Here is a 13,255-nt window from a genome sequence, read left to right on the forward strand (position 1 = left end):
AGATTCTGATTTTTGAGTTTTTTAATACTGGTAGCCAGATTTTGTTCATTTTCGTGGTTTCCTCCTTTCTGTCCTGTGTCCAGGTTGGTTCATCAAGTGCTCTGCTATGGCTGAGTTAGTCTATGTCAGCTTGGAAATGAAATTGTTGTACTAACTGAGAGACTGATACAGACAAGACTCATGCGTTTCATTCCTCCTTGCGTTCCAGATTATGACCTTTCCAAGCTTCGAGACTTCATCGATCAACAGGCGGACGCTTACGTGGACAAGGGCATCCTGGACAAAGAAGAGGCGGATGTGATCAAACGCATCTACGGCAGCCTGTGAAGAAGCGAAGAAGCAAAGTCTCTGGAAACTGTAGGGAATTCTAGTCTAGTTCCACTCCCCCGTCTCGCTCTTTGAACAACCACTTTCTTCCTTCCCTCCCTGACACCCTTCATGAGACCATTAGAAATATTCTGTCTGCATTGTACTGAATCTTTTCCAGGTTGCAAAGTTTTGGAGGTTTTTTTTAACAGTCCACAATGATTGCATATTCATTCTGTTTCTTATACCTGACTCATCCCACCTAAGGCGGAATTTTTCTGTCTATAGTTAACAGGGTAAAATACTGACATCTATGTTCCCTTTAGTCCAGGACCTAAAAAATGTGTGGTCAAAGGCTGGGTTGCTGTGAGTTTTCTGGGCTGTATGGCCATTATTATTATTATTATTATTATTATTATTATTGACACAACGACATTATATGACACAGCAAACAGGATAGATATGCTGGATTTCGTTTCACAAAACCACAAGTCGAACACTTCCCAAGTGTCTAGGACTGTGTGATGTATTTTCGAATGATGCGCGCAAACCCAGCAGGGTGGCCTTTTGCAGTTGTCAGATCGTAATTTTGTCAATGTCTATTGTTTCCAAATGCCGGCTGAGATCTTTTGACACGGCACCCAGTGTGCCCATCACCACCGGGACCACCTGCACTGGTTTCTGCCAGAGTCTTTGAAGTTCAATCTTGAGGTCCTGATAGCGGCTGAGTTTTTCCTGTTGTTTTTCATCAATGCAACTGTCACCTGGGATGGCAACATCAATTATCCAAACCTTGTTCTTTTCCACAACTGTGATGTCTGGTGTGTTGTGTTCCAGAACTTTGTCAGTCTGGATTCGGAAGTCCCACAGTATCTTTGCGTGTTCATTTTCCATGACCTTTGCTGGTTTGTGATCCCACCAGTTCTTTGCTGCTGGCAGGTGGTACTTGAGGCATAAGTTCCAATGGATCATTTGGGCCACACAGTTGTGCTTCTGTTTGTAGTCTGTCTGTGCAATTTTCTTCTTCTTCTTCTTCTTCTTCTTCTTCTCATTATTATTATTATTATTATTATTATTATTATTATTATTATTATTATTATTGGGTTGTTGTATGTCTTTCGGGCTGTGTGGCCATGTTCCAGTAGTATTCTCTCCTGACGTTTCGCCCACAACTGTTGTCCACAACTTCAACAGAAAGGAAGAAACCATGAAAATGAACAAAATCTGGCTACCAGTATTACAAAACTCTAAAATCAAAACAGTAGATGGGAACCAACACTCTGAGGGCAGAGCACAACTAATGACTGAAGAAAGGATGCCCCCAGGCAAGAGACAAAAACCTTTCCAATGCTAATTAGGGTGATTAACTGAAACATTAATGCTGGCTTCCCAGTGACAAAGGATTCTTGCCACACCCTGGACTCTACACAGATATATATTCTTTTCTTTCCTTACTTAATTTATCCATACCTCACAACCTCTGAGGATGCCTGCCATAGATGTGGGCGAAACGTCAGGAGAGAATACTTCTGGAACATGGCCACACAACCCAAAAGACATACAACAACCCTGTGATCCCGGCCATGAAAGCCTTCGACAACACATTATTATTATTATTTCGTGATTTTGTGATACTAAATCCAGCATATATATCTCGTTTGCTGTGTCATACTATGTCTTTGTGTCAATAATAATAATAATAATAATAATAATAATAATAAACAATCTTTATTTATATACCGCTCCATCTCCTCGAGAGATGAGCGATTTCCAACCTATGTGCAAAACAGAAAGTTGTCAAAAAATCATACAATGGCACGAACAATCAAACATAATAAAAAATATCATAAGATAGCAGTAAAAACAGTTCACTTAAAACAAACAAATTACAGTTCCAATCAACATGAAGGAGTCCAATGCAATAATCAGGGCTGTGAGGTAGACTCACTACTTCATCGCACTAGAGAAATAATAATAATAATACAGTAGAGTCTCACTTATCCAACATAAATGGGCCGGCAGAACGTTGGATAAGCAAATATGTTGGATAATAAGGAGAGATTAAGGAAAAGCCTATTAAACATTAAATTAAGTTATGATTGTACAAATTAAGCACCAAAACATCATGTTATACAACACATTTGACAGAACAAGTAGTTCAATATGCAGTAATGCTTTGTAGTAATTACTGTATTTATGAATTTAGCATCAAAGTATCACAATATATTGAAAACACTGACTACAGAAATGTGTTGGATAATCCAGAACCTTGGATAAGCGAGTCTTGGATAAGTGAGACTCTACTGTAATAATAATAATAATAATAATAATAATAATAATAATAATAATAATAATAATAATAATAATGTTTATTTGTATCCCGCCACCATCTCCCCCGGAGGGGACTCAGGCGGCTCACAAAAATATCAGATACAAAACAATAAACAATAACATGCACCAGTTATAATATTTTTTTTAATACAACAACAACAACTCTTTATTGATTAGTCAGTTTTGACCATATCAAAACATGTAAAACATACAAAACGTACACCCTTATAATATTTAAACATTGACCAGAAAAATGAAACGCACTTACTAAAAACATAGAATTAAAAACACACTTACTAAAAACATATTTTAAAAATCCACTTAAAATCCAGTTTCTGCCTCCTGCAGAATTCTGGGGTTTGTAGTTTAGTGAGGCTGTTAAAGGCTCCTCCCTAAACTACAAATCCCAGAATTCTGCAGGAGGCAGAAGTTGATTTTTTTTCCTCTAGTGTGATGAGGCCCATAGTCAATTATAAAGGATAGGTAAAGACTTGTACTTCAATGTACAATGGCAATGTTCCAGAAGCATAGATATGGGCGAAATGTCAGGAGAGAATGCTTCTGGAACATGGCCATACAGCCTGGAAAACTCACCTAGAAAATGCTTAGCGAGGGCATATTTTGTCAGACGTGAATAAACAGAATGGTGGATCCCAGTCCTGCAGACACAGGGGTCATAAGGTAATATTATTTGCAAAGGGCATGATTAGGGTCAAAGGAAAATAATACTCGAACTCAATATTTGCAAGGAAATCTCATACTCCAGTTCCCAACTGTAATATTATTTGCAAAGGGCATTATTAGGGTCAAATGAAAATAATACTCAAACTCAATATTTGCAAGGAAATCTCATACTCCAGTTCCCAACTGTAATATTATTTGCAAAGGGCATTATTAGGGTCAAAGGAAAATAATACTCAAACTCAATATTTGCAAGGAAATCTCATACTCCAGTTCCCAACTGTAATATTATTTGCAAAGGGCATTATTAGGGTCAAAGGAAAATAATACTCAAACTCAATATTTGCAAGGAAATCTCATACTCCAGTTCCCAACTGTAATATTATTTGCAAAGGGCATTATTAGGGTCAAAGGAAAATAATACTCAAACTCAATATTTGCAAGGAAATCTCAAATTCAAGTTCCCAACTGTAATATTATTTGCAATGGGCATTATTAGGGTCAAAGGAAAATAATACTCAAACCCAATACTTGCAAGGAAATCTCATATTCCAGTTCCCAACTGTAATATTATTTGCAAAGGGCATTATTAGGGTCAAAGGAAAATAATACTCGAACCCAATACTTGCAAGGAAATCTCATATTCCAGTTCCCACGTGTCGTGAGCATTCTTTCGTACCTGAAACGATTCTGTCGGAACACATTATTAGAGCGTGTCACCATTTCCTCGCTGTTTGTGCATTTTGTCTCGTGTCCCGGTCTGTGTGCCATTGAAGTAGCTACTCTGTGTTGTTCACTACTACATCGGCCTTTAAAAAATAAACTATTTCCAGGGAGAAAGAAAGGGCCGTATCCCCAAAGGTACGGCAACAAGGTCCATCGACTTACTCCATCGCTGTGGAATAAGTGTTATTTCTGTGTGCATGTCTAAAGAATGGAATCCTTGATGTGAGTAGCTTGATGACACGTGTAAATAGCCGTTGATTTCTACAGACAAAGCAAAAATATGTGAAGATGAAACCATTTGAGGAGCTTAGTGTTAGAGGTGTGCTTGGACTTTGGCTTAAATTTTGCTGCTGGTCCCCACTAAAAAGAAGAGCCATAACATTAACTGCTGAGTGATATGGCAGTGCTTATCACTTATATAAATCCCATTCATTCATAATAATTAGCAAACTATTTAATGAATGTAAATACAGTCAAATGCTACAGCCTTCATGTTTTCAAATCAATCAAGAACTAAAGAAACCACGCCAGTTAGCATTACAACTGGCAACATGATGAACAGCACCATTTTTTCCCAATTTTATAACTGGTGGAACACATGCACTGTAGGTACCTATCAAGGATTTCCTTTTTAGAAGAAAGAAAATGCGGCATTTTAAAACCTCCCTGGAGTTTTGTTGCTATAACAACTTATATCGTGAGCCCGCTATGTATTTAGCAATCATAGAAATGCAGCACCTTTAAATGCACCCTTTTCCATGGGACACAGCTATTCAAAGTTTAGTGAACATACAACTGTCCCTAATAGTTGTATGTTCACTAATTGTCCCTAATAGTTGTATGTTCACTAGTTGTATGTCTCCGTGAGTTATGAGTCTTTGGAGAGTAGCTGGTAGATATTAATATATATAAAAAATGTAATGTACGTTTGTAGGACTGAGTAAACAACAAAACCACTGAACCAAAATGCACCAAATTTGGCCACAAAAGACATAGTCATCCAATCTATGTCTTTCAAACAAAAACAAAAAACCCTAGAAAAATAAATTCCAAATTAGAGGATGAGGAAGAGCCGTTTTCAACCCTGTTGCCGGTCAGAAGGGTAGGCCCTGCCCCTTTAGGCCCCATCTATTTCATATCGTAGCAACTCCCTTGACCACAATGGCCAATCTATGTCTTTCAATTAAAAAAACCTTAAAAAATAAAGTCCAAATTACAGAGGACGAAGAAGAGCCGTTCTCTCCCTGGCTGCCAGTCAGAAAGGTAGGCCCCGTCCCCTTTAGGCCTTGCTCAATTCGTTTCCTAGTAACCCCCTCAGCCACAATGGCTGAGGGTTCACTTAGGCCTTTTCCACACTGCCTATAAAATACAGATTATCTGATTTGAACTGGATTATATGGCAGTGTAGACTCAAGGCCCTTCCACGCAGCTATATAACCCAGAATGCCAAGGATTATCTTGAGTCCACACTACCATATAATCCAGTTCAGGGTGGATTTTATACAGCTGTGTAGAAGGGGCCTCTTATAATCCAATTTCTAAACAGATGATATAAGATTATAAATATAATATGTAATATAATAATTACCGTGGTGTAATACAGAACAATTTAATCCCTAAAATCAGGACAGTAAATAAAGAACAACACTCTGAAAACAGGGACATTCCAGACAGGAAACAACCAGGGCCAGCTAACACCTCCCAACAAAGGATCCTCCCAGGCAGGAAACAGCCAGGCTTTAAGGCTGCAAGGCTATACACTGCTATTTTACCTGGCCAACTTATTATTCCCTTAAGCCATAGCAACGCGTGGCCGGGCACAGCTAAATATATATGCTAGAGGCGAAGAGGAGAAAGGAAAAAATATGTATTTTTTACCCTAGCATCCTTTTTTAATCAAGTTTTTCGGAAACTTAATATCACAGTTTGGGTCCACAGTCTTTTTAATAACTAGGTAATGGTGCATGACAAATAATACAAGTTCCTTTTCCTCTGCTTAATTGTATAAATGTGTCCAAGCAGTGGCTCAGTTATCATGTTAAGTCGCAACCCTTTTTTGTGCAACATTAGATCACAAAGCAAACAAGAGCAAGCCCATCCATCACCTGCACTGCAGGACAGCTATGGGACTATGGGCTAAATGAAGGCCAGAATGAGTGATCTCAGCTATTATAATTAGCACTGCAGATACCCAAGACAGTCTACTTGATCGTATCTTGTGGATTGGATGCTTTTTGCTGCATTTAATGGCAATGAGCAGACCACATTTGTCAATATTTCCTCCATTAATGCTGGGAAACATCCTCTCTCCATCTCAGGCCCTGAAGTCTCAGCTGCCAAATGGTTTTGCAACTGCTGCAAAATAAACCCCACAATCCATCCTTTCGGCTGTGAATGAAGGCATTAATAGCAGCAACAGCAATTTCAGAAATAGCAACGGGAAGCTTTTCCCAAACTCGCATCCCGGAAGGCCAAATACAGCCCCGCAATTCTAGGAAATTGCCAGGACATTTTCTAGAGAAATGAAAAATTACCTTGCACATCTCTAATTCTAACGCCTCTTGATTCCTTCCTTCCTTCTTTCCTTAGTATTTTTATGATTTTGAGGTCTCCACGCTATTGAAAAGGATTGCTGGGGAGAAAAATATAATAATGACAAAGTATACCACATTCACAATACACTTTTCTAATAGACTCCTGTTTCTGATACTGTACTTTATTAAATGCTTTGCTACAAGATACAGTAATGGTTTTTCTGCTTTTTTCTTTTTTATGCATTGCTTTGTTAAGGGTAATAGAAATCCCTTTAAAATTTGCACAATGATACAAAACATACCAGTGCAATTGAATGGAATACTTATGGGACCATGTAGTTTGGAAATTTAGTCCCACAAAGGGTTGATGTCATATAAAATTTACTGAGAATATCATGTTCAGAATTTTCTGATTGATATCTGTTCCTTACACACTTTTGCTTTTATTGCCAATAAAAGAGTCTGTGCAGGCAGAATTAGCTTTACACCTTTACACTTCTAAAAAATAAACATATTTAAAGTAGATCATGTTACAGTAGTCTCACTTATCCAAGACTCCCTTATCCAAGGTATTTTTGTAGTCAATGTTTTCAATATATATTTTGAAATTCGTAAATACAATAATTACAACATAACATTACTGCGTATTGAACTACTTTTTCTGTCAATTTTGTTGTAGAACATGATGTTTTGGTGCTTAATTTGTAAAATCATAACCTAATTTGATGTTTAATAGGCTTTTCCTTAATCCCTCATTATCCAAGATGTTCGCTTATCCAAGGTTCTGCCAGCCCGTTTAGCTTGGATAAGTGAGACTCTACTGTACTTTGAGCACTAAGACAGTTGTCTTATCAAACTGCATGATGTTGAGAAATGCAAACTTTAACAAGTGCAAAACAATTCTACTGGAAACTGCTCTATTCAACGGTGAAGAAAAGTTGACAGCAATTCTACGGGGAGAGCTTTAAAAAGAATCCATCTCATGGAATTTTCAGTCCATTGGGCTCTAGCCATCACAGGGATTGAATTTTAAAACACAGGAAAAACTAAAAGATAGGTTTTTAAACTTTGCAGAACATGCCACAACAGCTGTGTCTAAGATTTCAGAGCCACAGAAAGAGTGAATGTTTGCTTTTCTGCTGGAATTACGGTACATTATTTGATATTTGGAAGTGTGCTTTGTTGGCATCACAGAAAATGTAAGTGATACATTTATGAAGATCTCTGTGAACTGGAACTCATTGGCTGCTGAGCAATTCCCTTCATGGATGCCAGTGGGTGAGTTGAACGTGCGTGCCATTGGTTAATCACCTTTGGCTAAAGCCAATCATCAGTACAGAAAGTAGGGATCAGCTAGAAAGTAGGGATGAGTAGATTGCATGCAGCTGTGCATGTGTCACCAACATGGCCCTGGGACCCCACAATCCATTCCCACCCTATATGGATTTATTTCCCAGCTGAATAAATGTGCAAAGAGTTTGGGGGCTCTATGGGGATGCCATGGGTTGTTCTGGGATGCTTTAAAAATGTTGTTTCAATGTGCCCCCGATTGTGAACCTTAAATAGACTAATCCATGCTAAGTATCATTCTAGCTAGCTCCAAAAACACAGAAAAGAACAAGATGTGAGTTCTTTTTTTATACTAGTGTCTGGCTTGCCCTACCTTTATTAATTTCTTTTATGAAGGTACCAAAAACTCCTGAGCGAAATGATACAAAACATGTGAGCATCCTCCAACATCTTAGGAAGAAGGAACAACTGCATCCTGAGGATAGTTCTGAAGATCTCTAGTATTTCCCTAATTTCTACGACTTCCTCAATCAAGTTATTCTGATTCTAAGTATTATACGAATGATTACTCAAGAATTAAGATTTTTCTTGGTTCTAATCTTAATATCTAAGTGGTAGATAATGAAAAAAAGGACAGAGATACAAGGATGACTTCAGAACTTTTAATTCAGCCAAGTGTAACACAAAAATATATATTTTAAATGAGCTTGCAAATAACTAGACGCATTGTGCTTTCTGTCCAAACAGGTAGATCAACAAATATAAGTCACTTTCTTAAAGTGCATTTTATATTTATCACATGAAAGTTATATATTTTTGAAAGAAGCCATGTTTCATACATTGTAACACAAAGAAAAATACATTAAACTATTTGATTTCCCTTTGTTTTTTAAAAAGAAGTTTTCACACAAAATATTTTGTCATATACACATTAAAACTTCAACACTGTATTCCCAAAACTACTGGCTAAAACTGGTTTGAGAACACAAATGTTTTATACATGTATTTTAAATATTTGTTCACTTACAAACAAACAGACACACTCAATCCAGAGCAACATCTTTCAGCTTTGATATTCAAGACAGTTGCATGACAAGCCTATTTGCCTCAAGGCTCCATGAAAATTATTTCTATCATAAATATTTAATCCCTTTTACACATCTTCTTACAAGTATGTACAACTTTTTCTCAAAGATCCTGCAATGAAATGGTGTCCGGGATATACTGCCTTAAAACCAATGGCTGGTCCCAAGTAAAGAAGACCCAGTGAATCAATGAGATATGCACCACAAATGAGTCAGGAATTGATTCTATGGGGACTACTTTAGTCAGAAGCAAAGTACTGGATGCAGGCCATTGTTGCTACGGTGCTATGTTTTCATAGCAGAAACAATGAAGGCAATTGCTAGTGCTGGAAGGCTCACTTCCTTTTTTAATGGATAGTAAAAGGACACCGGTCTGCAGAAGGCAGAAGATCAAATAATTTTAGTGCAAGTATACTTAATGGAATTATCTATATTCAACTTGTAACAAGTACATCATAATAAAATCAATCCAAAAGATTTGCTTTTGAAACTTCAGATATCTAGTTCTGTAAGAACTGCTTTCAGTGTTGCTTTTCATTATCTTCTACTGCTGATAGGAAGAAGTTGCATAGGAATTTTCTTCGTTGTCCTCCCTGTTGTGGAAAAAATAAATCAAAATGTGCAAAGATGTCTAAAATTTATTTCACAACTCTTCAATCATAGTTCAAGTAAACTAGTTCAACGTTGCAGCCTGAAATGCTTCCCAATTTTTGAACAATATGGAAAATGTCCCTACAAGCAAAATTCCATATACAACAAATGTTCAATGTTCATATAGATGTCACTTTTATTTCATTGAATCATAGAGTTGGAAGAGACCTCATGGGCCATCCATTTGCTAAAAAGTTGTGGTTAACTTTGCTGCACTCATGTTTTCCTTCAATGCTTAGAACAAAGCATTTAATAAACTCTTATTCAGAAAATTGCAGCAAGACTAGAATTAGTTCAGAACCTTTACATTTTTAATCTAACACTGAATACGCCTGCTTTAGGAACTATGCAGCAGTTTAGTACTGTTCTGCCAAGCTTTTGCCATTTCTAGTGTGATTAAAATAGAAAATTATTTCACGAATGTTTGGCCAACATGTTTCCTCTTTTCGGAAGAGATGAAGGGTGATAATTATGTAAATAACATACTTTATTCACTAACACAAGCAGTGAGCTATTCCAAGCAGGCCAAAAATGTGCTCAGAAGCAAAGTGTGTTATGGTAATTGAAAGAGTACAATTAGTAATGACCCAAGGAACCAACTAACACTTGTTCATCTTTGCATAATGTCAGCAGGGAAGCTTTACTATGGTCAAGTGAAATCAACCATGCATACAGCCTGTGTTACAGAGACATCCAAATCAAGCAATTACAAAAAAATGTTTCAACAAGATTCTCAAATCCTTGCTTGAACTGTCTGATACTCAAAATATCAGTCTATTCAACAGAAAGCTTACCGTTTATGTATCTATATCAATGCACGCAAACTATACTAGCTTATAAACCATAAAATACTAAAGACACAAAAATAAAATCTGTATATATATATTGTAATACTGAGATTCTACACAGTGGCAGGGGATGCAAATATATTATTACATGGTCATATAATGCAATTTCAGAATTCAGATTAACTGCATTGAACTGGGTTATGTGGCAATGTAGATCCAGCCCTAGACTCCCAGAAACAAGCTTGCTCCCTCCTCAATATCACATCCGTTAAAATATTTAAACAAGGCTATCATGTCCACTCTTAACCTTTTCTTTTCCAGGCTAAATGCACCCAGCTCCCTAAGCTGCTCCTCATAGGGCTTGGCTTCTAGTCAGCATGTGTTTCATTGATGATAATTGAGCAACAAAGTGATATTTTAGTAGGTATGTTACTAACTCTCAGCTTCAGGTGTCACTGACCATCTAAACCCACTCAGTCTTCCAACTGTATTCAAATAAACAAGCAGAGAAGATGGTACCTGCTGTCTTCTGGTTTTAATTTCTGAGCTGCCTGCTTGGACAACTTAATCTGTAAATCCAGTCTGTGTAGAAAATCTTTGGCAGATAACTCTTCAGGTGGAGGAAGCTGACTGTCAGTTTCTGGAGGGCTGGGTGAAGAGTTGTCTTCCTGAACTGTCACTGGACCTTCTTCACAAGAAGACAGGCTGTCAGAGTCATTCTCAGGAGACTCTAGTGCATTAAGTCCATTAAATAGCAATGGCTTCTCAGATATAACAGGAATATTCAATGTTTTCTTCAGAAACATACAGTCATTTGTAAACAGTTTATTTGCCCTTTTTATTTGTTCCATCTGAAACAGAAAAAGAAATACCATTTGCTAATTTAAGTCAGCCAAACATCACAATAGAACATACCCTAGTTTCCCGCAAACACCTTCCATTACTTTGATATATTTCCCTTATATTAAATTATTTTTAAGTAATCTAAAGCTGTGCAGTACCCACTAAGAAAAACAGTATTTTCTCTAAGGCATTTCTTTTCACAATGGGCTAGTGAGATGATGTCAGCACAGCTTAATAAATAATGCACTTAAAGCTATTGTATAACCCAGGCTCTTGTTCCATTCTCTCTCTCTATAATATGGTTTAAGTCCTTTAGACATATGGAGTATTATGGATTGGTTATAAATGCTTAATGATTTGATTTTCACAAATGTTGAGCTTTCATGATTATAAATTGTTCAAAATTAAGATTTTTTCAAACACAATATTCTTCAGTCATCAGTTTATACATTCAGCTGCTAGCAATCAGCTGTAAAGCTCTTTTTAATGTTAAAATTAAAATTCATGTCCTTTTGAAACAGTGAATCTTACATGGGCTTCTTGAAATGAAATATAAATACAAACATGTTACACTATACTTTCCTCTTAAGTCCAACTAATGTGTATTAAAGATAATTTTGTTTCATAAAGAACCATGGGGAAATATCTTCTAAATATTAAGTTCACAAATAAAGTACAGGCAGCCTATATACATATATACATATGTTTTGCTGTTTGTGCCCCTGTTCAGAAGATTTCAATGCACTTTCTGTCCCTGTGAGAATTGGATTTTGAAAAATTTGGTTTGTTGTGGAAACAAGGATTGGTGAGAAAGCTTCATTTGGACTCTGTACATGCTCAGGCACCCTCGCTTCAATTCTGTACATGCTCTCCATCCTCATTTGCACTCTGTACATGTTCTCTTTCCTTGCTTGCACTCTGTATATGCTCAGGCAGCCTCATTTGCACTCTGTACATGCTCTCCATCCTCTGCACATGCTCAGGCACCCTCGCTTGCACTCTGCACATGCTCTCCATCCTCATTTGCACTCTGTACATGTTCGTTCCTTGCTTGCACTCTGCATATGCTCAGGCACCCTCGTTTGCACTCTGTACATGTTCTCCATCCTCTGCACATGCTCAGGCAACCTCGCTTGCACTCTACACATGCTCTCCATCCTCATTTGCATTCTGTACCTGTTCTCTTTCCTTGCTTGCACTCTGCATATGCTCAGGCAGCCTCATTTGCACTCTACCTGCTTGCCACCTTCATTTTCACTCTGTACCTGCTTGTCACCCTCATTTGCACTCTGCATATGCTCAGGCACCCTCGTTTGCACACTGTACATGCTCTCCATCCTCTGCACATGCTCAGGCACCCTCGCTTGCACTCTACACATGCTCTCCATCCTCATTTGCACTCTGTATATACTCTCAGACACCCTCGTTTGCACTCTACACATGCTCTCCATCCTCATTTGCATTCTATACATGTTCTCTTTCCTTGCTTGCACTCTGCATATGCTCAGGCACCCTCATTTGCACTCTGTACCTGCTAGCCACCCTCATTTGCACTCTGCATATGCTCTGCACCCTCTGCACATGCTCAGACACCCTCGTTTGCACTCTAGACATGCTCAGGCCCCCTCCCGCGCGGGGCCCGGACTGACCGTGACGCCGTACTGGAGGGCGAGGCCCTGGAGGGTGTCTCCGGGGCGGAGGCGGTGTGGGTGGAGGCGGTGGGCGAGGGGGGCGCGGGCGGAGGCGGTGCTGCCGTAGGAGCGGGCTTTGACGCGGGCCAGGCCCAGGGACAGCTCCGCCTCGCTCTCGCCGCCCTCGGGACCCGGGAGGGGCTCCTCCCGCAGCCCCAGCCCCGCCGCCGGCAGCGACTCCGCCATGGCGCCTCCCTTTCAGCAACAGCACCGCATCGGAAAAGGCGGGAAGGCGCCTGAGGTAAAAAGGGCCCACTCCGCCAAAGCGTCGAACGATCTGCGCCTGCGCGGATGGTTCGCGCATGCGCCACCCCCTCACATCGCCTTGC

At 38.8% G+C, this 13,255-nt stretch overlaps 2 protein-coding genes across 4 annotated transcripts in view; one reads left to right on the plus strand and one right to left on the minus strand.

The window, feature by feature from the left end:
* Window positions 1-6,785, plus strand: part of scg3 (secretogranin III) — a 47,237-nt gene extending 40,452 nt beyond the window's left edge. For all 3 annotated transcript variants that reach the window (XM_008118498.2, XM_008118497.3, XM_008118499.3), the window contains one exon: window positions 209-6,785. In XM_008118498.2, the coding sequence (XP_008116705.1) occupies window positions 209-327 (119 nt within the window). In that variant the 3' untranslated portion in view covers window positions 328-6,785. The remainder of the gene's footprint in view (window positions 1-208) is intronic.
* A 1,731-nt stretch (window positions 6,786-8,516) lies between these two features.
* On the minus strand, window positions 8,517-13,245 carry lysmd2 (LysM domain containing 2). Its single transcript, XM_003225886.4, has 3 exons — window positions 12,885-13,245; window positions 10,912-11,243; window positions 8,517-9,546 (listed from the first exon to the last, which is right to left on the minus strand). Exons 1-3 carry the CDS (start codon window positions 13,110-13,112, stop codon window positions 9,498-9,500), a joined length of 609 nt encoding a protein of 202 aa, XP_003225934.1. The 5' UTR covers window positions 13,113-13,245; the 3' UTR covers window positions 8,517-9,497.
* Window positions 13,246-13,255: the final 10 nt, after the last annotated feature.

The sequence above is a fragment of the Anolis carolinensis genome, unplaced genomic scaffold (genome assembly GCF_035594765.1).
Source record: "Anolis carolinensis isolate JA03-04 unplaced genomic scaffold, rAnoCar3.1.pri scaffold_11, whole genome shotgun sequence".
In the NCBI taxonomy this organism is placed as follows: domain Eukaryota; kingdom Metazoa; phylum Chordata; class Lepidosauria; order Squamata; family Dactyloidae; genus Anolis; species Anolis carolinensis.